Source organism: Artemia sp. Qi Xiang Cuo, chromosome 2 (genome assembly GCF_049724085.1).
Source record: "Artemia sp. Qi Xiang Cuo chromosome 2, ASM4972408v1, whole genome shotgun sequence".
In the NCBI taxonomy this organism is placed as follows: domain Eukaryota; kingdom Metazoa; phylum Arthropoda; class Branchiopoda; order Anostraca; family Artemiidae; genus Artemia; species Artemia sp. Qi Xiang Cuo.
Genome location: NC_142795.1, coordinates 69,909,130 through 69,937,094, shown reverse-complemented (window position 1 = coordinate 69,937,094; position 27,965 = coordinate 69,909,130). Strand labels below are relative to the sequence as shown.

The 27,965-nt window shown below is 34.4% G+C and overlaps 1 protein-coding gene across 2 annotated transcripts in view; it reads right to left on the bottom strand.

Annotated features, from left to right (window-relative positions):
- The window catches only part of Taf2 (TATA-box binding protein associated factor 2), a 91,920-nt gene extending 64,155 nt beyond the window's left edge, over nucleotides 1-27,765 (bottom strand). Inside the window, exons 1-5 of one of the 2 annotated variants that reach the window (XM_089108248.1) lie at nucleotides 27,701-27,765; nucleotides 17,843-17,897; nucleotides 11,121-11,287; nucleotides 5,737-5,953; nucleotides 2,638-2,876 (exon numbers count right to left, since the gene is read on the bottom strand). In XM_089108248.1, the coding sequence (XP_088964374.1) occupies nucleotides 2,638-2,876; nucleotides 5,737-5,953; nucleotides 11,121-11,287; nucleotides 17,843-17,897; nucleotides 27,701-27,735 (713 nt within the window). In that variant the 5' untranslated portion in view covers nucleotides 27,736-27,765. The remainder of the gene's footprint in view (nucleotides 1-2,637; nucleotides 2,877-5,736; nucleotides 5,954-11,120; nucleotides 11,288-17,842; nucleotides 17,898-27,700) is intronic. The other variant, XM_089108249.1, reaches the window with a different exon arrangement.
- Nucleotides 27,766-27,965: the final 200 nt, after the last annotated feature.

Genomic DNA, 27,965 nt, shown 5'->3' with positions numbered 1-27,965 from the left:
TGGACCACAAAACCGGGCCAGTATTTATTTATTTTTTTTACTTTTTTTTTGCTGGCTTGCACTTGAAATTTGAAGAGAAGCCAAATGCAAAAACAAACTTAAAAATTATTAGTTTGCCAGAAAAAAAGGACCGTAAGTGGGCAAAATTTTTCAAAAAACTTGAAGATTCCAACTACAAGTCTTTTGGCCAAGGGGACCCTTAGGTACAAAAAGAGATCGGGGAACGAACCCCTAGAAATGGGTCAAAAACTACTTTTTTTTATTCACTGAAAAATCGTATCCATAAAACATTGAGCAAAGGAGAACTCAAAGGTAAAAAATAACGATTCCCTCCAAAAATGTGGCCCAAAGAAGGATCAAAAACTTATCGTAATTTTTATCGTATCACTTTAGAATTTCTAATTTCTTTATAATTTCTGAAACGCTGACATCCCCTTGAAGATGATAAATCTGACTCCAGGGCAAGGCTTATTTGAATTATCCAACAGATCCAACAGAATTCAGAAGTAATGCGGACCGAAAAATAAAACGTCATGGAAACTAAATCCATTTGTTCCTGGGCCACGGGGACTCTAATGTGGAAACAGATTTCTAGATTGAAAGCATGCCCAAAAATGAAAAAAAACAAACAATTTAGTCTAACCGTTTTGAAACTTATGCCCGTAAGCCCCCTCCCTAATCCAAGGGGATCTTAATACGCTAGAGGAAAAAAATCTCAAATCAGATTGACAGCTAGAAAGTATATCGATCGAACTCTTTCAGCTCATAAAATTTTCAGCAAAACCTGGCAACAGAAAACCTGGCAAAAATTTTTGGCAAAAGAAATGTTGGTCTATCGTGTTGGCACAATACTGATTTCCTTCACCACCCTTAAATGAAGACACAATTTTTGCCTCTTTAAGTGAACTGAATTAAAAACAAATTTTGTAGACGAAACTCAAGAGTGGCATTAAACTTAAAACAAACAGCAATTATCCAGTATATGTGGTGGATTCCAGCCCACTCAACCGCTCTTCATATTAATGTTTAATTAGTGATTAACCGTAAGCCTTTTAGGGGTCACAAAACAGACAGTTGGTAATTGAAAGTTTTTTAAATCCAGAACAAACCAAGTTAAAATTTTATTGTCTAAAGCAAAAACGAATAAAAAAAAACTCATCATATACACGAAGAATTATGAAAATATAAATGAAATTTCTATCATATTACTCTTTCGTCCTTGAAGCAATAGAGAAAAAAAAGGTCAAATTTTCACGTAAAAAGCAAGGGATTCACCGAGGGTGGGCTCATATAGAGGATAATATCTGTTTGTTTGGGTTTTGAAATTGCTCTTTGTTTTCTTTTGAGAAACATTTTTTCTAATAATTAGCATAAAATATGTGAAAAAGGAAATTATGAGGAAATGCTAAAGTTGATAGATTATTTTTCCCATGATACTGAAGAGGAGGTTCTTACTCCCCAGACCTCTTCTTATGTCTATATTAAATAAAAAGAAAAATTTCAACTTAAAGTAAGAAGCAACAGCAAAAATTAAAAGGAATAGAAATTTTTCTGTATATGAGGGGGGTTACCCCTTCCTCATTGCTCGCTCTTTACACGAAAGTATTAAAGTTCTTTTAAAATACTTCTTATTCAAATTCAACGGCCCTTGTGTTTTGGGAGTCGTTCTTAAGAATGTGGGATAAAAAGTCAAACTTTAGCGTAAAGAGCGAGGGTATAGAAAGGGGCAACCCCCCTCAGACAGAATAATTTCTGTTTGCTTTGAGTTTTAATGTTGCTCCTTACCTTAAGTTGAGCTTTTTTTTCTGACCGTTTTTCAAATTAAAATTCCTTTTTTAGAGTTTCGGTTGCTATTGTGCCGAGTAGCTTCTTGCTTTCAGTTCATTACCACAAACTGTTTGACATTTAGGAATGATTTTGCGGTAATATTGTTTCTTATTCTTATTTCCTGAGCATTTTTAATGCCTGCACCTTGCATGTACTGATAGCTCTCTGTACTTGAGGTCCTCTGTTCCCGATTATACTCGGTTCTTTATAGATGTTAATACCCTACTGATTATTTCAGCACGGCAAACGTATTCAATCCTTCATAGATGGACCAGGAGCTAAAACTGTTCTATTCAAAGTTAAAAATATTGGTGATTTGTCTGGGCTTAAGAAAGTAACTAAGAAAGTAAATATATATATATATATATATATATATATATATATATATATATATATATATATATATATATATATATATATATATATTTAAAATATATTAATCATTTAAATAAAGTGATCTTAATTTAAAAGATTTGTACTGCCGAACAGGAAATACGACCCGTTCGGTTACCATGTTTCGTTGCAGCAGTTTAGGTAATTTACCACCTTCTCAGGCAAGTTTTTAACTTCTCGGGGAGGACTTTGAACTAATGATGCATTTCTTTTGTTATAATAAATTCCCCCCTCTCTCTCTTTTTCTCTTCCCTCAATACCCTTGCCCTATAATAGAGAGCAAGAATAGTGTTAGTTACGTCAATTCACTCTAAGTTTAGGTTCATTATTTTAGTAAGCCTTTTATAACCAGACCTTGACAACGTTTCATTTACATAATTAAAACAAGTAAGGCCTTAGTCACTTCTATATACTCACCCAACCGCCAATGCAATATTTGGAGCTGCTGTTGGGACTGTTTGCGAATAGTAGAATGTTTTCCGCCTCATATCAGGAGTGTACACAACTTCAACAAGATCGCCACATGAAACGGCAGTTAAAGACTCGTCAACTGTAAACTCAAGTTTCCAAGTACAAACCTCAGCAAACGAGTCAATGCATGGAAACCAGAGCCGGGAAGAATTCTGCCAACCATAGGTGAACATCTGACTTGGCTTCTAGAAAAGTGAAATATACTTACCAGAAAAAAAGATGGCATTACAGGTGCCATAATTTAAGGTACTATATCTCAAGACAATAATAAAGTACTACAGACTGCTAAAATATTTTGATACAGAGCATCCTAAAAAACTTAGATAGGCTACCATTCAAATTTGAATAGTTGTAAAGACGGTGTTAATTACAGTATATGTCTTTTTCAAAACTGTAATAAAATCTACAAACATTTCTAGTTTTGTCACTACCTGCTGTCATACTGATGTCTGTCATAGCGAAGGCCCTGCTCTCAAACTCACTTAAATGTGCCATTTGATATTTGTTCCAATTCCTGTTCATTGGTTGTTCCCAATTCTACATTTATTGTAAGTTAAATAGCATAGAGTTTGTCAATTATGCAACCCGAGAAGTTTGAGATCTGATGAACGAACAGAACGCTCATTTTTTAAGCTCTTCTTAATGTCTGGCACAACAGACTGTTGCAGGAAGTTGAAAAAAAATATGTTTAAAAATAGACACTTAAATCATCTACATAATCGAATTTTAAGTGTTCTACTTCGTTCCCCTTTGATATTACGTTCACCAACAGCCTTTGCTGTGTTATTTAGGGCAAAGTACATCAAAACGATCTACATAAATAGAGATAAGACACAACATTGGTTAAATCTTGATTCTACACCAAAATAACTACATACCTCAATTCCTACCTTAACCACAGTAATGTTATTATTGTACATAGAGCCCTAATTTATTTAACACACTTAACTGGTATAAAAAGCTTAAAGACCAATGCACAATTTGCAATCTTCAGATCAAAGGGGAAAAACACCTAAATTCCTTGCTTTAATCTTCTGTAGGGATATTTTGTGTCTTCCTTCGCCATTCCCACGTGCAATTTCAGTTATTGCTCTCATATTTACCATTTACTCATCTTTTAATGCTCATATTGAAAGAAATACTAAAAAGGCAAATTGAGCAAGATGCACTCTCATCTTAATACGTCAAGTTGGTTTTTCAGTATCATAGCTGAGAATGGCTTACTTTACGTACATGAAACAAAAATTTAGAATACGCTTGTCCTGTCTGGGGCCCACAAGTCGACAATATATGTTACTGGAGTGACCTACTTGAGTCATTATAGAAATGAGCAGTCAAAGCTATTCTATGGGACGCTTACTGCAGATTTGTTCAATTTCTTCTCAGCAGTGACAAACATAAAAACATATTACAATCGCTTATGACAAAAAAAAGTGAATACAAGATCAACAGCCAAAGATAAATTAAAACCGCTTACCGTACACACAAAACACTTCTCAAATTAATTTGTGCCTCATTACACGTCAGTGTTTAATAAGTGCTAGTCCAGTGTTTGTTAATTTTTGTTTTTTTGTCAGTATGAGCGCCAATTAGTTGGAATTTATTCTTGACTGCGACAGCTTGTATCAATAAAACGATTCAAATTCTAAGCAGCGTAATTGCTACCAAAATCATGCTAATGCCTTTGTAGGTACGACATTTACTCTTATTACCTTTTTTTAATATCTTTTTAAGCTTCCTTAAAGCAAGAAATTACTTCCCCTCTATTAAAATATCCCTCTCATGATTTTCAATATCCTATCTCAAAACTCTTAACCTCACATTTCACAAATTCATTGTATCACACTATCAGTACCCGAAGTCTTGTTATTTTTCAATCTTTTCAATATCAACATTTACCCCTCTTTAATAGACAAAATTTCCTTCCTTTCTAAATTATAAAGAACTTTTGTCATTGTTTTCCATATTATTTCGTAAAACTATGACTCGGTATAACATTCCCCAAATGTTCTGCCCCATTTGTCCTTAATATTACCTTTATTATTTATTGGGGCTGTTTCTAAACTTAACTCGGACCAGCATGAAACGTTAAATCTTTAAATGACCAATCTTATATCCAACCGCTCTTAGAACATTACTTTCAATTTATAATCCAAAAGTCTATGAGCATCAAAACTACCTGGTATATATCTTGTTGCCCTCTATTCATTCAACCAATCTTCAATTCCCAGTAGCGCAATCAGTAACGTTAGTTGTCCAGCCATTTTATGAGTATCATGTTAATGGCTAGGTTATTTTATCCTCAAATATCATATTGGTTACAACTAGGTTATTGAGCCTACACGAATATAACAATCCATTACCAGTTTCCTTTCCAACACTAAATCGGGCTAAGCTCGGACAACATCTATCCCTATTTGCAGGATATAAACTATAAGTTATATTGTATGGTCTTGAAACCAGTGTTACTATTAGTTACTACAATGTAAATACGTCCTCGAACCACTCCCAGTTAAATACTAGAGCTTACAAGATAGAGTTAAACAGTCTAGACGATAAAAAAAACGGCTAACTTTCTATTTATAAGTTAAACAATAGACTCTAGTGATACTGGAGCACATTTCCAAAAAGAAAAGGAAAAAAATCGTAGGTAGACAACGATGTAACTCTTGGAGAAAGAATGTTCTCGAAAACAAAACTCCTCCCTACAAATATCTTACGATGTTTCTGAGAGAGAGGGGAGGGGTTGTCGAAAACACGAAAAACATTTCCTCATTTGGCAGGGGTTCGCATTCTATCGCCTCCCTCCCTCCTTCAATGCGTTGATAAGGTAATAATTACAATAACAAAGAGGTAAGTAATAAAAATGAGATAACTGCAGAGCTAAATTTATAAATTTAGATTATGGTCAACGTTTTACCAATCTTCAAGATAATAAATAAATATAATTAATAAACTTCAAAAGGATAGGAAAGTTTCGTTACATTGAAATATCCCCAAGCAATTTTTTCTGAATTAACCATACCAATTTACTGAACTACTTACCTCAGTAGGAGCGCCATCGACTTTCGGTGAAACAAAATGAATCCCTCCGTTTGGCTGCTCTAAAGAAAATTCAATACCAACTCGAAAAGGTCGATCCTTAATAATGAGGTAAGAGGCTTCCGGTGGTATTCGTATCTTTAATTCACCAGCATTGTTATCAGGGTCTACTAGCCTAAGCGCAGTTTGATGTGAGGCACTAAAATCTTCCGCACTTCGCCTGTAAAATACGATATATACTTTAGAAAAAATTCTCAACACAAGAAAGACTTTCCCCCCCCCACACACACACACAGACACACATAAACACTAAAAATCGCTCACAAGCAATTACAAAACTTGGAAAATCCCAATAATTCCGCTTTTAACGATTTTTTATTAACCCATATTTATTCTGATCCATTTTAAAGTTTTGGCAATGAACTAGACTTGAAGAAATTCCTTGGGGAATATAGGCCAATTCTTTTCCGCAGAGGGGGAGAGGATCAAAAAGTAAGGTGAATGAATTTTATTAGCAGCAACTGTTGACATTGGTGTAATTTTGTCCGATAGCATCATCTGGTGAGACAGACAGTGTTAATTAAGATCAAGTGATGACTCTTCAATGAGCTTCAAAAGACATCAGTATCAGTAATCTTTTATTGACAAAAACACATGACAAATAAATTTCTAAACTGGTCGACGGAGAGCAGGGCTCGATGTGTCGGCCATAAACAAATATAAGAAAATGCCGAAATAACAAATACAGGATATAAAAAAAAACATACAAGGTAGGAGATAACAGAGGAGGCCACCCCAGCGCGAGAACATCACAACACAAATCATCAATTATTCATCAATCCCAACATCCAGACAAAGAACCATTTTTGAAATATGTTTTTTCAAAGAAGATCTGCTCTTGAAACTTGGGAACATTTCTACTAAATTAAGTTTATTGACAATATGAGGAATCTGGTATCTGATTGAGAATCTAGCTCTTTCTGATTTATTTGGAGGAAGGTGATACTTCTTGGAGCGGAGGTGGTGGGCAGGAGAAATCGGAGTCTCAATTATATCTAAATTATGGAAATAATTTGTTGAAGATTGAATATCATAATACCACATTGCTGTATGCAGGTCCTTCAGTTGTTTAAGATTAAGTATATTGAGAAAAACATATAAAGTTTGGGTTTCCGAGAGATTTTGAAGCCTCATTGGGCGATGAACAAAAGTACCCAGAATTCTAATTGCCTTATTTTGAATTATCTGAGGATGTTGCTGATGGATCATAAATGTGTTGAGATAGATTACAGGGCAATAATTTAGAAATGATTCAATTAGAAAATGGTATAAAATTTTAAGGATGAAAAAAGGAAACACATGTTTCAATCTATGAAGACAACCTAAGTTATGGGCAAGTTTCAAACTCAGATAATCAGAATGTTTACGGAAGGATAAAAGCTCATCGAGAATAATCCCAAGGTAACGAAATGATTTTAATCTTTTTATTCTGCTTTGATTTACAATTAAGTTTTCTATGGCAATTTTGTTTACTGCCCGCTGTAACCGCCCAAAAAGTCATGAATTCTGTCTCAGAAAAATTTAGAGCTAGGTAGCTACAAGCAAACCATTTATTCAAAGATTTAATTGCTATCACCATTTTCTCAACCAATAAAGATGGGATTTTAGCTTTTACTGTTACAGCAGTATCATCTGCAAAAATTACTATTAAGCTACTATCTTGGGGTAAGCACCTCGGAAGGTCCTTTATATAAATAAAAAATAGTAATGGTCCTAATATTGATCCCTGGGGGACTCCAATATCATCAATAGCAATATGGCTTGACATGTGCCCATTTATTTCTGCTTGAATTTTTCGACCATGCAGGTAAGATTTTATTTGATCTAGGCCTTTACCTCTAATACCTGTGTTATTAATTTTCTCCAGCATAATTTCGTGGTTTAGCGTATAAAATGCCTTTTTTATATCATAGAAAAGAGTAGACACATGATTATCATCATTTAGTGAATCATTAATCTCTAAAATTAGTGCAGCAATAGTTCAGTAGAATGACCCGACCTGAATCCAAACTGATTTTTAGTAAATATTCCTTTTATCAAAATACGAAACAATTCTTTTTTGAATAATTTTTTCTAGAACCTTAAATATTGGAGGAAGAATAACTATTGGACGATAGTTGCCTATATCTGTCTTATCACATTTCTCAGGAATTGGAATAACCCGTGCAGATTTCCAAACTTCTGGGAAGATCCCTGATGGTATAGATACATTTAAAATGTGATCCTACGGAACATGTATCACACAAACAAGTTCTTTAAGAATACTTGTGGAGAGCCCATCTAGACCTAGGGAACTGCCACTTTTTAAATTCGTAATTACTTTCTGGAACTCACCGAAAGTAACAGGGGCCAGGAACATACTAGAATTTTCAAATGGCGGGAGATAATCTTTATATGAATAAAACGGAGATTCCGGGGAATTCGGTTCAACAGTAGTGTTAATATGAGAAAAATAATTACAAAAATAATCTGGAACAATATCCTTCCCCTTCAATTCAACTCCATTTTCATTTATGATCACTTCAGGGTGTGGTGTCTTAGTATTATTTCCAATTTTTTCCTTGATTAAATTCCATGTAGTCCGAGGTGAATCAGATTTTTCAAATGAATTTTCATAATAAATTTGTTCACTTGTTCTAAGAATTTTAACCAGCAATTTTTTATAATTTTTGAATCGTTGTACATTATGAGCCGAAGGGTATTCCATTTTTATCTTATAAAGTCGATTTTTTTCCTTGATAGATTTTAAAAGTGATACACTTATCCAAGGTTTTTTGGGCGAGGCTCTTTTCCGATATGTAGTTTTAAATGGGCTAACATAAGGATGACTTTGTGTTTTCCAAAGCTGTCGTAGATCATCGAACTTGACGTGTAAAGACTAAATTCAGTTTTTAGCAAAAAAAGAAGGAAAAACTTGTCTTAGAAACTCATGAAATGTTGAAATTGGTGCATGACGATAATGCTGCAATTTATAAAAATTGTTTACAAGTGGCATGATTAATTTAAAATCGAAAACAAGTTGATGGGAGACAGCCAACATTCGATGATGTCCAAGTTAGTAATTTCTTAAAGCTTAACAAAGGAGGTAGCATTTCGAACAGGACTTGTAAATGAAGTAAGTGAGTGCAGAATCTGTTACCAGCGGGATGAGCAGACGGGATGTCGTGTGTCAGGCCTATCTCGATTGTAAAAAGTGCTCTACATCCAGTCACTCACCAAATTGAGCATCATGCTTCTTCTGGTTCTTCCCAAAAATTAAAATTATGGTAAAAGAAATATTTTTGACATAAATACTAAGAGGGTCACTTGATGCTAACACGGCCACGACAAAGCAGCAGAAAATCCTTTCAAAGTAATCTTCCAGCAAGGCTTCCAGTTATGGATTCCACCTTGGGATAAGTGCACTGAAAGCCAACGACAGAACTCTGAAGGATATTGTAGAGATATAGTAGAGACATGTAGGATATAAAAATATAGTGATATGGACTGAAAAAACACATATAAAAACATGTGAAGATAAAAAGGCAAGGATAGTGACACGCTATTTTAAATTTAGGTTTTAAATTTGCTAATTTTATTAGAGTTATGGGGGGCTCCCACGACGCCAATAAGGCTAACAAAGTTTCCCACAAAGTTCATATCATAATGTTTCTCCCAACCCTGCAGGAATTTCAACTTTTTCATTTTATAATAAAATTTTTGACTTTACAACGACTTAGCTGACTTTCTTGGAAAAGTTCCACAAGTTGGCATTTTCATTATTTACAATAAATACAACCTCGCCTTTTTAAATTGTTTTTCATAAAGCTTTGATTAAATTTTTTAAGATTTTAATTTTTTGTGTAATGAATTACTGACAATCAAAAATCTTAAAAGTTAATCCAAATTTACTGAAAGATCAGTTTTAAAAAGTAAGCATGCTGCTGCAATTATTTTAAATAAAAAAACATCAACTTGTTTACAGTTACGGATTTATAGAATTATTCCAATTTGATTTTATCACCGAATTGGTCTCAAGTATTTATAGTAATTCTCATTAAAAATTGTCAGAAAAAAATTACTTATATTTAAAGATCAAACTTTCAGATAGGACAAAATAGAGCTTAATTAGTATCAAGGCATTACCAATATTCAATTTGAAATCTCAATAACTATTAAGATTTTGAATATTAAGAAATGAACCATAAAACATGTCAGTTATGAAATGAACTATGGCATTTATAGACTCCGTAAACATACAAAGAAAAAAATACATTGCCTGAAAAGTTAGCGAAATCCCATAGGTAGCTAATAATTATTTTGTCATAAGCTCCGTTAGTATAGTCTTATAAAAAACCTTAAGAAAATCTAGCGTAAAAAAGGCAGTAAACGTAATAAAAGATAGTATACAATAGCAAAATACAATCAAATAATATAATAATTAAAGTATACTAATATACAGTTGTTAAGTTTCATAAATTTAACAATAACAGTATTCTTTAAATAATTACATAAATTAAGTTCTGCTTTACTCATGACATTTTAAAACTCTTTTGAGTTTTAAATATTCAAAAACAATACATGGCGTCTTGTTTTATTTAAATTATCATATTGCTATCTCTCTTGATGTTTCCTTTATTGTGTGTTTTAAGTTGCCCTTCTCGTCTCTTCTTCGTTCTTCGTGTTGCTACTGAGGAGGGAGCTCAAAGGCCAGTGACTGACCCAGGGGTGATCCTACCCACTTGGCTTGGGTGCTGTTTAATTTTGTTTACATTCATACGACTTCACGAACCTCTTGAGGGGAAACCTCCCACTCTTTTGCTATGGTTGCATTTATCTATCAAGCAAGACAAAAACAAAAATCCTCGAAATTCTAGCCTATGAATATAAACACCAGAAAAAAAAGAAAAAAAAAAGTTGTTTTGAATAGATTCTGACCAACCTAACGGTCAAATCTATGCATGAATATAGTAACCACGTGTATTTTATTATATTTACTTGCGTGACAAAGGGGGCAGCGTAATCTTTAGCTATTAATGTCAGAAATCAGCTATAGCTAAACCGCCTACAACGAGTCTTGGAGTCACAATGTATATGAGTAGCCCTAATTTGGCTATTATCAAAAGCATCTTGTGCTCTCGGTTTCACCTATGAATATTTTGTTGAAATAAAATTATTCAGCTCTATTTACATTTGCAAAGAAACAGAGGCCTTTGATAATTCCAAGGAATACAATCCAAATGCGCACAAGTTCTTATCTGAACAAGACACGAAAAAATCCATTTTATCAAATACTTTACGGGAACTTTGATTAAGAGCAACGAGATAACAGATAACTAAGTGGTTACTTTTTGAAATCAAGTTGACACACTTCCAATGTAGGGTCAAAGTACTGGAATTGGGCTTCAAAATTGTCGTTGATAACTACTTTGTAAACTCTGCATTGCTTGCAATTCAGACTGATTATCCTAAACTGAGCGTCGCTGGTGGGCACTAAATGAAGCTCTGTGTAGCCCTGTAAAATAAAATGAATAAAGAAGATATTTTAGCAACAATAACACTTACAAAATCACACTGCTTAAAATAGCATTACAGATTTGAAAAGAAAAAATACCTATAGGCCTATATATAACAGAAAGTTTTCTGTCTCTCCTTCCAACCACTACCCTCGCTATGGTATTTTGAATTCTGTTTTATTTATAAATAGAAAGGCAATGTGGTTTAAAAAACTATTTAAGCACAATTACACCAGTTAGAAAATATATCGCAGAAACATAATAGTTGTCTGAGGTATCTAGCTTGTTTCAAAGGCTCCTTTTAGCCAAGGTGTTATTGTTGTCTTTACTATGAAAGGGTTTTCTATTGTCATTGTTCATTCAACAATTTTTCGTGGGTCACAACTAAATAATTATTGACATCTTTTTGCGATTCAAGTTGATATCATTAAATGGGTGAACACAACCATCTGCTATTCGATACTAGAAGATGAAATTTTGATTTAAAAACATAGTGCAGAGATCCCCCTATATTAGGCATGTATCAAGCAGAGGCTTGCACAAAGATTTAGGCTTGCACAAAAAAAGGACAGTGATATATTAGAGCCGTTGCTGAACAAGCGTGTCAGAAGTACACAGCCTTGAATAAAAAAGCAACATCCACGTATGGAACGTGGGTCAATGGTGTGAATCTGTAAACTCAGCTAGAGTCGACCCAGCTCTAAATGGACACCTGGAAAAATCTGGGGGGAAAACACGACAAGCGTCCGATGATTTGCCCCCAACTACGCATTGCACTCTCGGCCGAAGGCAGCGAATCAGGAGATTGGTACCTCTGCAGCGCAGGCCAATGGTCAGCATGCGAAAAAGGTTAAATAATTTTTTAAAAGAAAAAGCCAAACCAGTTGGCAATCTTAATTGAAGAACAGCCGTCTGTAACAAGTTTAGTCATAGCAAGAGAACTGTTTGCTTAATGTTGTTCTTATGTAAAGTTCTTCAAGTCGTTAAATGTGACTTAGCAAGGGCATGCAAACCCACTGAGTCTATATGGCAATTATTGGTGGGTCCACAGGAAGACATTGATTCTTTATTTGCCATGCTGTAAGCAAATATTGAAGACTCTTCAAAGAATTTGGACACTGAATTGAAATTTTCAAGACTTTTTCGCCATTGAAATAACCCCTTCACCAAAAGAAGCACAAAAATTTTCCATTATATTTATTGACTTATTCAAATCTGAACTGAAAGAGAGTTTCTGACTAATCAATTTTTCGAAATCTAAGCAGCTTCATACTTGCAAACTTATATTAAAGAATTAAATATGTTGGAAGCAGAAACTAGTTGGACTATTTATTTTTACAAGGATTTTCTGACGTAATCCAGATAATATAAGCCAAGAGTTCTTACATTGGAGGGGAAAATGGCAAAGCATCGACGACAAACAAAAACCAATGATTTTGTGACATTTAAATCTCTTTTGTGTTTTTACTTCAATTAATTAAAAAAACTTTCCGAAAAATAATTTTTTAAAATAAAAGTATAGGCCATTTTAGACTTAATCTCAGGAGATAAAGATACCTTTTAAAATTCAAACTAAAAACGACCAGAAATTACTATTAAAGAATAAATGAAACCCAAAACGAACAGAAATTAAATAAACAATCATAGCACATTCATACAACAAGTAACAATATAAATGAATAAATATATCTCAAAGCGAGTAATGCTTATATTGAATATGAAAATCAAGCTTAAAACGAAAAAAAATATTTTCCTATTGAAGTATAAAAGAAACTTAAAACGAACAGAAATTAAATAAACAATCAATGCAAACAAACATACAATAGATACTATGGTAAATTAATAAATAAATCTTAAAACAAGTGAAACTTAAATTGAGCACGCAAATCAAGCTTGAAACGAACAAAAATCACTACAAACAAGAGTTTGGGTATCGCCTCCTTCTCTCACTGTAAAAGTCTTAAACCTACTGCGTCCATTGGTGCTTTACTGAAGACTATATGTGTCTTGAACAGTCATGGAAAGCATAAATAAAATCAAATTGAATATTTGACATATAATGATATTAATTGTTGACAAATCCATCAGTTCAAGATTTTTTTTTTCACTGTAATTTTTATTTTCATTTAGAATGCTGTAAGAACTGGAAAAGAATAAATTTTTAATATACGAGTAATTCGTTCTCAGTGAAGCGCCAATGACGCAGAAGGCTTTAGGTTCTTACGGTTAAAGAACGGGGCAGTATCCAAATTTTGTTTTTAGTGAAACTATATTTGACTTGACCAATCTTGGAAAGAACTAATAAATTAAACTGAATATTTTATGTATAATGATATTAATTGCTGAAAGCTCATCAGTTCAAAATTTTACTGTAATTTTAATATTTATCTTCAATATTAAGTACAGAAGAAAACATTGGTAATATAATTCTTTTTCAGTAAAGCGCCAATGACGCAGTAGGTTTTTGGCTTCTGCAGAGGGGCGATACCCAAACTTTTGTTTGTAGTTATTTTTATTCGATTCAAACTTGATTTGCATATTCAATTTAAGTTTCAATTGTTTTAGGATTTATTTATTCATTGACATGAATATATATTGTATGTATGTTCGCATTGATTGTTTATTTAATTTCTGTTCGTTTTAAGTTTCATTTATACTTTAATAGCAAACTATTTTTTTTTTCGTTTTAAGCTTGATTTTCATATTCAGTCAAAGTATCACTGACTTTAAGATATGTTTATTAATTTATTTAGTTAATTGTTGTATGTTTTTTGATATGATTGTTTATTTAATTTATTTTCTTTTTGGGTTTCATTTATTCTTTAATATTAATTTCTGGTCGTTTTGAGTTTGAATTTTAAAAGGTATTTGTATCTACTGAGCTTAAGTTTAAAATGGCCTTTACTTTTCTTTGAAAAACTTATTTTTCGGAAAGTCTTATTAATTACTTTTTGTTTGTTTTTGATGGCAAAAAATTTCAAGTTTTTATGGCATGTGGGGGGGGGGGTGCTTACTGTCCGATTATTCTTGACTTTAAAAAACGGATCGAGAACTTTCAATTGCAATCGAATGAGGCTTATTTCAAAGTCTATACGATTACCCCTTTGATAAAAACCTTTTATATGAACAATAGACAGCTTGCATAACTTGTGGACAGAGATTGACAACAATGAATGGATTAAAAAATAGCAGTTCTAATTAACGAAATCTTGCGTTAATTAAGTAAATTACATTACTTTAGACTACGTTAGGGGAGGGGGGCGCCCCCCTCGCCCCTCCCCTGGATCCGCCACTGCCTTAAACTCTCTGTTTCTTTCCTTGTTAGGGAGGAGAGCAGATGCCTAATAGGTGTGTGTTAATACCAAAACATTCTGACTCTCATTGGGCCTTCAGGTATAAACAGAATTATTTCAAAGGAAGGGGTGGAAAAAAAGGGCGTGGGGGGGGTATTTGCCCTTCGATCAATTTTGAGTCTTAGGAGCTGGACTAGAATTTCCAATTTCCAATCAAATGAGCCTTCTCTAAAGTTTATACGAGAATCCCTTCCTGCCCCCGGGCCCTGGGGGTTTTTGTCGACGCCAGAGTTTTGTTACTTAACCTTTCAACTATTTTTAACAAAATGGTATTTTTAACCCTTGCATATAAAGCAGCTCTGGGGAGGGGGAAATAATAAAAAATATTAAAGCTATATAAGATTTATTTATTTATTTATGTCTCCACCGGTTATCTATATATTTGTAAGATAGTTAATTTTAATTGCTGTTTATTCAGGGTTTTGTTTATTCTTTAAACAAAAGACCAGCAATTGTTAGCATTTTTGAGCTTTAACTATAATAAAAACTCATTTCTCCTTGTTCCTAGTTTACTACGTTTAGTTAGTCTTCCTAGGGAACTTTTTTTTATTTATGGTTTTTTTAAATTAATAATAATTAAACATGCAATCATTATGTTATTTCTTACAGACAGCTTAATTACATGCCTCTGAAAAATCAAACCTGATTTTTTCACACAACAATGAATGGATCGAAATAAAAGCTTCTAAAAACAGTAGCTAGGTTATTCCATTTGTTGATGCAGAAAGAACAGGATCGTTTTGAATAGACCATTTTTCAGATTTTTGTGCCACAATAATTTAGCATTTATCGCAAAGTATGTATTTTAACCTTATTTTAAGTATGGCTGTAATTTTAAGTATTTTATAATAGATTTACTATGTGTTCTTCCCATACAAAACTTCAATTTAATAATGCCTCTGGGGCTAGAACAGCGTAGTTTGCAAAAAGAAGAACACTTTAGCATAGAAAGTAGAAGAGTGGGAGGGTGACGTTGGAAACTCAACTAATGCGTGCTAGAACTTCAGTTATCTTCTCTGTTCTCGACTCACATGCATAATTGAGCAGCCACAGAGAAAGTAATACAAATGAAAATAATCTGTCTTTTGAAAATGTCTTTTTTCAAAAGACTCGAAAATAATCGTCTAAAGGAACCTGAAGTGTTATCTCTGACATTTCCGTTGATTCTTTATTCCCGTTACTTTCAGATGTAAAATTTAGAATATTATCGAATGGGTTTATTCGTCCCCTCCCTGAATAATTCACATTTGGAAAACTCACCCCCTGGGAAATTCCTCCCCCCTCCAAGAATATTTTCTTTTCCTGCTGATAATTCCCCCGCGTTAAAGTCCCCCCAGCAGAAACTTCCCAGCCGTGGAATATGCTCCCCCAAACATATTCCCCTCAGATAATTTCAGATATTCATAAAAATGGAAGCTGAAATTTCTACTCAACTTTTTAGGTCAGAAGCAATGCTATAGCGTTACCTAAGTAAAGAGCCATAGGGGTTCAATGAAATAATACTTATTTTCCAGGGGCACTTTATGTAGAAGAGGTGGTCGCATAAACTTTGGAACAGGGTTCATTGGATTACAAATTAAAAGTTATAGTGCCCTTACACCAGGGGCGGATCCAGGATTTTTTTAGGGGGGGGGGCAAAATAGGTTTATTCGATAAACCTGCGTTAGGAGCAAGTTTAATTAACGCAATCTTGCGTTGTAAATTACATTACTTTAGACTACGTTAGGGGGGGCCCGCCCCCCTCTCCCTTCCCCTGGATCCGCCACTGCCTTACACTCTCTGTTTCTTTCCTTGTTAGGGAGGAGAGGAGATGCCTAATAGGTGTGTGTTAATACCAAAACATTCTAACTCTCATTGGGCCTTCAGGTATAAACAGAATTAAAACCCTTGCCTTGAGGGTTTTGGGGGATTGTCCTCCTCAAAAATATTTTTTCTGTCTAAAAATCAACTACGTTAAACAAAACGGCTACACCAAAATTGTGATGGGCTGTCTTTTGGGGAGTCAGCGGCGTGGGGGGGGGCTAGTTCCCTTCCATCAACAGTCGAAATCCAAAACGGGTACCAGCCTTTCGATTGTTCAATCAACTGAGTCTGTTTTGAAGTTTCTATGACAACCCCTTCTATAAAAATCTAATATACCCCCAGGGCATAACTTAAAACCCTTGCCCTGAGGGATGTGGGGGAGTGTCCACCTCAAAAACATAATTGCTATGTGGAAAACAACTACACTGAACAAATGGGCTATAACACAATTTTACTTGGATGGGTGTGGAAGATTTTTGGGCGGGGGGGGGGGGCTAGTTGTCCTCCAATTACTTTTGACTATTAAAAATGGCATTAGCCGTTTGAATTTCTAATCGAATGAGCCTTTTTGAAGCTTCTACGACAACGCCTTCTATAAAAACCTTACATGTCCCCTGGGCATAATTTAACACCCTTGCCCTGAGGGTTGTGGGGGAATGTCCTCCTCAAAAACATATTTTCTATCTGGAAATCAACTACGCTGAACAAAATCGCTATCTCAAAATTTTGATTGGATGTGTTTGGGGAAATGATGGGCGGGGGGGGGGGCTAGTTATTTCGAATTTCGAATTGAATGAGCCTGTTTTGAAGTTTCTACGACAACGCCTTCTATAAAAACCTTATATGCCCAAAGGCAATACCTTAAAACTCTTGCCCTGAGGGTTGTGGGGTAGTGTCCTCCTCAAAAATATATTTTCTATCTGGAAATCAACTACGCTGAACAAAATGGCTAACCCAAACTTTTGATGGGATGTGTTTGGGGGAATGATGGGGGTGGGGGGGGGGCTAGTTGCCCTCCAATCATTTTCGACTATTAAAAATGGCACTAGAACTCTCGATTTCTAATCGAATGAGCCCCCTTTGAAGTTTCTACGACGACCCCTTCCATATGAAGTGCCTCTGAAAAAATAAATAATAAATAAATAATAAAACATTGGAGCCGTATGGCCTTTACTATATGCAACCCTACAGCGTTGCCCCTGATACAAGCAAACCGTGTTTATCATATATTTTGCCAAATTCTGCGATTAGGTTTTCAGTGTGTGTGACCTACCCCCCCCCCCCTGGAACTAATATCCTAAATTCAGCCTCATCACACCATTAGTTGTTTTTCTCATACCTACACTTTGAATCCAAGCTAACATGAAACAAACTAGAAATGCAGTTACAGGTACTTACAATAACAGTCTGCCGCTGCAAATTTATTCCTGTTAGACTTAGAATCTGCTGACATCTGAAAATGAAATGTAACATATAAATTCAAAAGACAGAGCAAATACAAAAAATGGTGTCTACAATTAGTCTAGCCTACTTGTATACGTACCTCCTGACTTAGGAACATGACAATGAAAACAATGATTATCTGAACTGAATACTATACGCAAGGATGTCTTAGCTGATTTATTAATGGATATAGTATAGGACTAAAGAGAACATCCAATAAATTTCTCCAATCTTTTTATTTTATTTTGTGTTATGTCAATTATGATATTGTTGGTCTGATATGAATTGTTAATACGGTTTGATTATGAGATTGATTTTGATATTGTATGATATGTTTGTTATGATATTGTTGTGTTAATTTTTTTTTTCTATGACTCCATAGTGTCATTATCTATGTTCATTTGTGGGTTACAAATAAATAAATACTAACACAGTTGCCAATTGCAAAAAAGCTATAACTTTTAGAAATCCCATTTTCGTGTACCTACTAAATGTAATTCCACAATTAGTATCAAATAGTGTCTTTAACCAGTGTTTTTTAATTAATAGTGTTTTTTATTGTTTAAAAAAAAATAGAGTTGTGAGAAAGTCAAACTTTAGCGTAAAGAGCGAGGCGTTGAGGAGGGGACAGCCCCTTTCCTATACGGAATAATTTCTGTTCGTTTTAAGTTTTAACGTCGTTCCTTGCTTTCAGTTAAAAAAAACTTGTTTTTTTATTTGATTTTTGAACGTTTTTGAATTAATGCAGAGTTTGATTTTGGCTCACCGTACATGTATAATTAAAACAAAATTTACAAATTAATTTTACTTTTATTTGGTTAAATGGCTTTCTCGAAACTTGTTTAATTTTATTTACGAACGTTTTTATTAGTAATAAATATACGTAACTTACGAATTAACTTACGTAACGAACTTCATATTCATATATTTTTAATACACATATTAGGGGGTTCGCCCCCTAGTCAATACCTCGCTCTTTAAGCTAAATTTCGAATTTTGTTCCAACTCTTTAAAAATATTAATCACAAAGGCAGTTATTGAGAATAAATAGCTCTTATGAAAGTACAAAAAAATCTTTGGCTTAAAGAGTGAGGTATTGACTAGGGGGCGAACCCAATCATATACGTAATATTTTCTGTTCGTTTTAAGTTTTGATGTTGCTCCTTACTTTCAGTTAAAAAACTTGTTTTTTTTATATTTAATGTCTGATCTTTTTTAAATAATGCTGGGAAATCCGGCGCTCCCTTCATAGCAATGTCCCTTCCCCTATGAAAACCTCCTCCACGGAAAGAACCTCCCACATAACCCCCGACCCCCCCACTCACCACTACTAGAAAAATTCCCCCTGAAAACGTTTGTATACTTCCCAATAACCAATACTATATGTTAACATTGGGTAAAGTTCATAACTTTCAGCCCTCCCCCCAGGGACTTCGGGGGATTAAGTCAGCCTAAAAGAAATAGTTATCATATTTTCGACCATGCTGAACAAAATGGCTATCTCACAATTTTGATCGGGTGACTTCAGGTAAAAAATGAGCGTGGGAGGGGGCCGAGTTGCCCTCCGTTTTTTTTGGTCACTTAAAAAGGGCCCTAGAACTTTTAATTTCAGTTCCAATGAGCCCTCCCACGATATTCTAGGACCACTGGGTCGATACTATCACCCCTGGGGAAAAAAAATAAAATAAACAAGCATCCATGATCTTTCTTCTGGCAAAAAATGCAAAATTCCACATTTTTGTAGATAGGAGCTTGAAAGCTCTACAGTCGGGTTCTCTGATACGCTGAATATGATGGTGTGATTTTCATTTAGGTTCTATAACTTTTAGGGGGTCTTTCCCCCTTTTTTCGAAAATCATTCAAATTTTCTCAGGCGCGTAACTTTTGTTGGGTAGGACTAAAGTTAATGAAACTTATATATTCGAAATCAGCATTAAAATCTGATTCTTTTGATTTATCTATTGGTATCCAAAACCCGTTTTCTAGAGTTTCGGTTACCATTGAGCCGGGTCGCTCCTTACTTACAGTTTGTTACCATGAACTGTTTGATAAAATGAGCAATTAGTATTCTATTATTAATACCTTCCCAGCCTAAACAAGACTACTCCCTGAGCCCTACTCCCCGTCTATGTAACCCATCCTTCCTGCCGAAGTAAACAAATTCTACATCACCTAATTTTATGCTTCCTACCCCTGGGATATAAGTTTCTGAAACGTCTTATAAGTCCAGTGCGAATCTTCTGAATTTGTCAGTCAAAATGTCGATACGATGGTCATTTTTTAACGTCGTAACATTCCAAGTTCCAATTTTCATGTTCTTTAAATCATTGAAATTATTTTCGCCTCAGGAAAAGCAATGATCCCAGATACCAGGGCAGGACAGGGATCAAATATCTTCTCAAGTCTACACCGAGGTGCTTAAGCCGGCTTAGAACCAGACAGCAAGAAGTCCCTGGGACCTCCATGAATGGAGGCTTTGTGCAATCCTGGGCCCATCTTGGTCACAACATGGTTTTCAGCACTTGGCGATACTCTTCTATCAACAAGAGTCGAAATCCTGCACAGACAATCTCAAGCCTATTACTTCCGACTCATTATATATTCATGCCTACAAATATTATGCTACTACGGTGAGGCAACCCATAATAGATAAATTATCTAGGAAGAGATTTTTCAGTCCGAAGACGTCTGTCAAAACATACCAAGCCCAGAAGAACTGTCCATTAGTCAGAATCCTGTGCAAATGCTGTGTCGCTTACTAGGCTATAATTTCCTCGAGGGGCACCACTCCTCAAGTGGGAATAGAGTTGACCATAAGGCCCCCAGCCTTGCAGGTATCCCCAAAGGGTCTAGGCAGCCCTTGGCAGAGACTATTGTCCATAGACCGGGATCTTACGCCCTGTTGCAGTTGTCCTCCTATATAGGATCCTCCCGCGATGGTGTTCTGCATCACCATGCAATTCAACCCATTACGGGGAGAAGGTTTGTAACTCATGGGACTTGTGGACAAACCAGTGGGCCCTTTTGAGTGTACATTTGAGGGGCCTTCTTCCTCCTCCGCCTGTATTTCTGACCTCAGGTGAGGGTGCCCCAGTTTCTATTATGGACCCCCAGGGACAAGGACCCCCATTGGTTAGTGTCTCCTATGGAGGTACCCTACATATCTGTAGGGCGTTCCTTTATCGCCACCTGGGGACACGCTGAGTGGCCTGGAGGAGACCATATATATATATATATATATATATATATATATATATATATATATATATATATATATATATATATATATATATATATATATATATATATATATATATATATATATATATATATATATATATATATATATATATATATATATATATATATATATATATATATATATATATATATATATATATATATATATATATATATATATATATATATATATATATATATCTTTTAAATTATGACATAATATTATGTCTTTTAAATTCTTTCCCACGTTAAATTGACGCCTTTGAAAGGCTTCAAGAGTGCAGGAAAAAAGCCTAAACTTCTTCTGAGTCAATCTCTTCCATTGATAGTTTCATGTTCAAAGACATTAATTATAATTTTTTCTTTGCAGACGCAGTGATTGACCACAGGGGAGGGTTAAGGAAGACTTCACTTCTCCCTCCCAAAAGACAAAAAAGTACAACGAAAAGAAAATGTTGTTAGCTTAAGTCTAATTTACCTGAATGCTTATTTAGACATCAATGTCTTGGCATATATATTATGTATAGTGAATACAAAATTAGTATCTAGGGGGGGGGGGGGCACCAATAAAAGTTTTGCTTCTTTATCAGTATTTTGCTTATCTGACCTTATAATTAGCCGAATTATCAACCTACTTGGGGGACAATTGCCCTTAAAATCACCCCCTTGATTTACCCCTGGTGATGATGACTAGAAATTGATTTTTAGCTAAAGACAAGTGTAAAGGGGCTTCAAAAAAATATAGCAGCTATTCTTGCACAAACAGAAAACCTTCAAAAATTTGCACACCTCCCCCCCCTTCCTGAAAACTGTTTGCTTCCTCTTGCCCTAGTGGAAAGTTTTCTCTTGGCACCTTAATGCCGAATCTCATTTATGCAATTCCAAATGGTGTTTTATTGAACTTTATACTATGGAACAGTTCTAAAAACGGGTATAAATAGTTTTGAGTTGGGGGACTAGCGCAAAGCTCATTTGCCAAAGAAATATAAAATATCATTAAAAAAAAAAGAAAGAAAGAAAGAAAAACAAGACCTTGTTCTGACAGTTTGTCGAAACTTCTCAAATTCTCTAGGAATTGGCGTTGACACAAATTTCCCCTGGCAAGCTCACTCCCTGGAAACTTTCCTCCCCATGGAAAGTTCACCCGTGGAAAACCCCCCAGCAGAAAATTCGCCCCCTCCCCAATCCGAGAATGTATGCCTACATCCCAATAACAAATACTATACACAAACAATGGGCAAATTTTCTAACTTAAAGACCTATCTCCTAGGGCTCTGGGGGGGGGGGGTTATATTATACCCAAAGGCATTGCTATTGGGCTTTTTAACTATGAAGAACAAAATGACTATCTCAAAATTTTGATCAGACGATTTTTGGAGAAAAAGGGGGGGGGGCCTAGTTACCCTCCAATTTTTTGATCACTTGAAAAGGGCACTAGAACTAGAACTTGAAAAGGGCAATTTCCGTTTGAATGAGCCCTCTCCCAATATTCTAGGATCACTGAGTCGATACGATCACCCCTGAAAAAACAAACAAATAAACATGCATATGTGATCTTTCATCTGGCAAAAATACAAAATTCCACAATTTTGCAGACAGGAGCCCAAAACCCCTGCAGTAGGGCTCCCTGATATGCCAAATCCGCCGGCGCGATTTTCACCGAGATCACCTGACCCCTAGGGGCTGTTTTCCCCCCTCCCCGAAAATCAGGAGAATTTCCCCAGGCCTTGACATTTCGTCGCATTTTATTTTTTCAGATATGGAATGATTTCAAATTAGATACAACAAAAATAATTTATTTGGAATTTATAAAAGGATTATTGAAGGCAGTTTAAATTCTCTTTAACCGTTTTATTCCATTTTGATCATAAACCTTGGGTTTAACTGGCTTCTAATTTAGGTATCACTTTTTTGTTTTATTTTCTGCTCTTTATTTCCCAAGTTAATTTTTTGCTACATAGGCTGTTTAGGTGACTGAACAGGGAGCTTTATAAGGGTCAGTATTGACTTAAAAATACTAGTATTTAATAGTTTAGTATTAAGATAGTATTTGCTATCCTGCCTTAAACCTGAAGCCAACCAAATGGCATGGAATTCTGTCACTTAAAAAATGCTTTAATTGTCAGATGACTAGGTCTAAGACGATAACATGACATGCTGCAGCAACCTCTTGTGGATTTTGCAGACAAGTGTTGCAGGAGGAAAACTTAGGGTTTTTTTTCTTTGCCATGAATTCAACACACTACACTCTTTAAACAATACTTCCTAAAAGTAGTTTTTTTTTTAAAAAACGTCAACATACCCCTTAAAGAGATTTCAAAATATGTTGTTAATGCTTTATATAGCCTTTACTTTCTACTTCATTCCTGTGAAGTTGTCAACCCCTTAAAATTTTTAGTATGACAAATCTCACAAGAAATTTTTTAAAAGTAATGAAGCCTTAACAGGATTATTGATTAGTGTAAAAAAAAAACATGTATCAGCCTTGGTACAAAAGTTGATTTACTTCAGAGAGCCACATCACCACTAAGAGAGGAGCAAAGAGTAAGCTCCAATCTTTCAAGCAATAAACAGAGATATTGAAGTCTAGACGGCATATGTCATACCCCCCCCCTCTATTTTTGTGTTACACAGAAAAAATTAAATAACAAACTCAGCTGAAATCAAAGACAGAAATAGCCTGTAAAAGTAGATGGCATCACTTTTGGACACATAGGACATGCTTCTTTTTAGTATCTCTAAATTTTTCTATTTACTACTCTAAGAAAGCATTTGGACAATGGGGTCAAAGAATCATTGCTCATTTTATGCAGTTTCAGATTTTACTCTAACTCCAATTTGAATTTGGTACCTGTTTGCTTGCCAGCTTGAAAACAGCTTCCAATATAAAAGCAGAATCATGGCTCAAAGAACAAAAGTATTGATGGATTATTCATCAGATTGTTCTCTTTGACAAGACAATAAAACTCCACTTCAGCTCTTAACCTGTAGGGTCTGACTGAAGGACAAGTGAAGAACATCTTTTCTGGCTCCAGGCAAGAATGCAATGCAGCTTCCCACAATGTAATGTTAAATAGTACTTTTCAATCATGCTAGAGGTCCAAACTCTCCATAAAAACCACAGAGGTTTCACCCTTACCACTTTCTTGCAATTAACTAAAATCAGCATCATAAGCAAAGAAAAACAGGACTAAAGCAATGTGGTTCCATCCACAACACAATTAATTCAGTGAAAATAAAGTTCACAAACAACTTTAGTTTTTTTTTCTAAATTTTTCCAGGAAGTGAGGGGGGGCTAAAACAATTTCTATAAAAATACAAAAATAGAGTCAAAACGCAACAACCACAGTAATAGATCCTTATCTATTTTATACTTAAGAATGTAACCTTACACACAATACAGCTGAAGTGCAAGATCTAACCTTTAAAGATAGCATAACTAAATGTTTAAAATGGAAGAAAATGCGTTTTCAGAGTACAAACTTTCCAAATGATGAAGGGGGACCTAGATTAATGGGTTTTAACAGTTTACTAGGTAGTCAAACACATTGTGCAGTGATGATGGCTTTCATGTCTGCTGAACCCAAACCCAAACTTTAGAATGATCTTTTAGATAACCCATTGGGCATGTGTTTAACCATATAAAAGTTAGGGAGAAAAGCAATTAATTGGTCTCCTCACTTAGAACCCATACTTTAATGCAATATATTCTAGAATATGTCTGGAACAGCATTCCATCTTTTTTTAGATTGACTATCTCCATCTCTTTCAGGATTACCAAGAAGAAGAGAAACTTCTTTGCAATGCAACTATTAAAAGCATGTTTTGACTTACAGTTCACTAAAGTTGAAGAGAGATAAACTATTTTAAATTACACATGCTGGAGATTTCCAAAATTTACAAGTTCTATACAAGCAATGCTAATAATGTCTTATCATTATAGTAATGTCCATTAATTTCTTAATTTCTAATAATTCCGAGGCAGATCTTTTCAGTGAACCACCTACTAAATACCACTAATGACTACAAAAAAACTGCTGATAACTGATAATTAGCTTATAGTAAGAATACCAATAAGGTAGTACTGGTGAAATAGCAGCCTGCTTGTAACAGGTATATTGCTTTGTTTTAAAAAGTGACTGCAGGGTGAAACTTCAGTTTAGGGAAAAAAGTGATGATATGAGGATGAAAATATCTTTCTACACCTATATTCAACCTTCAAGTCTATTTGCAAAGATGTTATTGACCTGGCACAAAATATGTCTAAGCTAGTGAAAATTCAGTGCCATGGAGGGGGCTAAGATTGGATATTTAAAACATTTTCTGGACCCTAGTTTAGTTTTTCTTGTATACACTTTCTATTTGTCAGACATGTTTGTAAGATAAAATTTTGACAAACTTTGTCACTTTCTTTTCTTTGTTTGATAGATTTCTAGAAGATTTTTATGGATTATTCCTTCATAAATTTAAGTAAAAGTTGCATTAAAGCTGTAAGCTGTAACTTTTCCCTCCCTATTATTCACATTATTATGATATTATTCGGTATTATTCATGTATCTTTATGTAAGGCCCTATTCAATGGCCCTTTCTTTTATTAAATTTATAGATGAGGGACCTTGTGCTGTTTTGAGAGGCAATGAATGGGACTTTTGGAGATGGATCAAGAGCCTAGATTATGCTATAACCAAAGGAGTAACTCTTGAAAATATGTCTATGGCAGGTAAAAAGCAAAAAAAGGAACAAGAACAATAAAACAAATATTCCATCAGTATGCAACAAGGCATCCACAGTGTTGACAAAGGGGAGAAGTTCAAACCATAAAAGTTTTAAAAGGAAAGAATATAAAATCAAAAGAGAGTAAAGCTGAACAAAAAATATATATACACTACAGCTACTCCATGTAAAGATCAAGAAAGCAAAACATACAATAAATGAGCTAGTTCACTCAACAGTCAAACATACTAATTACAAAGCAAATGTGCTTGAAAGCTCCAGTCTCTTTTCCTTACCTATTTCTAAAATTAGAAGATAGTCTTACCTGTCTTAGCTTTTAACCCAAAGAAAAACATTTTTCCTTAATTTTGGTTCAAGTCTGCTTTTATTTGACTTCACATTATGAAAGTATAATTACTGTGGTTTACACAGGATTTTATGCTATATTAGGATTTTTATAAATTTCAGGTATATTTTGGTGAGCTTGGGAATGTTTTGATTAACTTGTTAGCTAAAATATGAACATACCCCTCAATATACTTTTTAAGGTTCTTTCCAAATATTTAAATTGATACCATTCTGAATTCAACTTTTTAACCTAAACCAGACAAGACCCTTAAAGCTACACCTTGTTCCTTTTTTTGGCTAATAAAAGCAATGAAAACACACCATATAACTAAAAATCAAATGCTTGGTTGATATCACAAGCCATCTATTACAAATGAATGTATTTTAGTGATCAAACACAATAAACGTCACAATATATAATTATTTTGATTTTGCTATTTGTCAACTTTTTCAATTGTTAATGGGTTGAAGCCCAAATGAGACAAGCTGCATATTTTAGAAAAATAAATTGACCAAAAATGTGCCACATTCTGCAGTGCTTTCAAATTACAAAATTGACTTTTAAAAAAAGTTGAAACTAAAGAAATGAATCTTTTTTTAATTTGATAATAAATAATTATTTTCTTGAATAATGATTAATCATGACTTTCATGCAACAAAGGTAACTTTGTGAGTAAGTTCACTATATAAGACAGAAATCAGATAGAAAAAAAAAATTACCCTTCAGTTTTTTTTCCAAAGTAGGCTATAACAACTACTACTCCTGCAACTGCAAAAGAGCCCCCTTCCAAGGGGTCAGAATATAGCCCTAAGTTATATGCAAAAGTTTTCATTTCTTTGGGGATCACCTGTTGATAAAAATATTGACAAAAAACAATACAAGCCCACAAAATCAGCAAACATGTTTATATGACCTAGGGTTATGTCTCACCTTATTTAAGGGGCAGGGTTGGGAATGCAATCTTAACAGTAGTGATTATTATATTTGGAAAGAACATTGAACAGCATATTTCTATTTTTCTATCTTAGAACTTTTAAAAAACTTTTTAGTAAAATAAATTGACCAAAAATTGACCTACCATATACTGCCTAAAATATAAAATGTAAAATGTGTGGCATTCTAAATGCTTTTGGACTAACCAACTCGTTTTGTTGTGAGGATTTCTATTTGACTTTTACTCTAATTTTGTATTCACTTTATTCCTAACTCAATAATATGATTTGGTAGGCCTATAGGCTATATTTACTGAACTAGACCTATCTTAATTTAGACATGCTGTTTTAAGACCTAAATTTCAACTGATGGGTTTAGGAGGCAATTGCTACCTCTTTTCCAAAAACAAATTACACACCTGAAGAATAGGAGAACCCTAATTAGGCTATGAGGTTCTGGAGCCATTGCTAAGTCACATTGTCTTGACTCAACTACTGTGGAAAATATCAAAAGCCCCTTGTCTAAAATTTCAACCTTTCTTTAAAAGAAACGGCTGTTTCTAGAGGAGATTAACTTACAATTTATAGGGTCGGGTTGATTTTTCATTTTTCATATTTTATTATGAACATGTGGCAAGTATTTGGATTTTCTGCTAATAGCCAGCAGCGTTCCCGATGCATTAAGATAAATTGTACCAGCTTTCCGACCAAAGCTGGGTAAATTTTTACCAAATCATATTATTGACTTACAAATAAAGTAAACATACCACTTGATGGCTTTTTTTATGCTCTTTCCAAATACAATAAGGATTTTGTCAGAAATGAATTTTACACCCACCCCTAT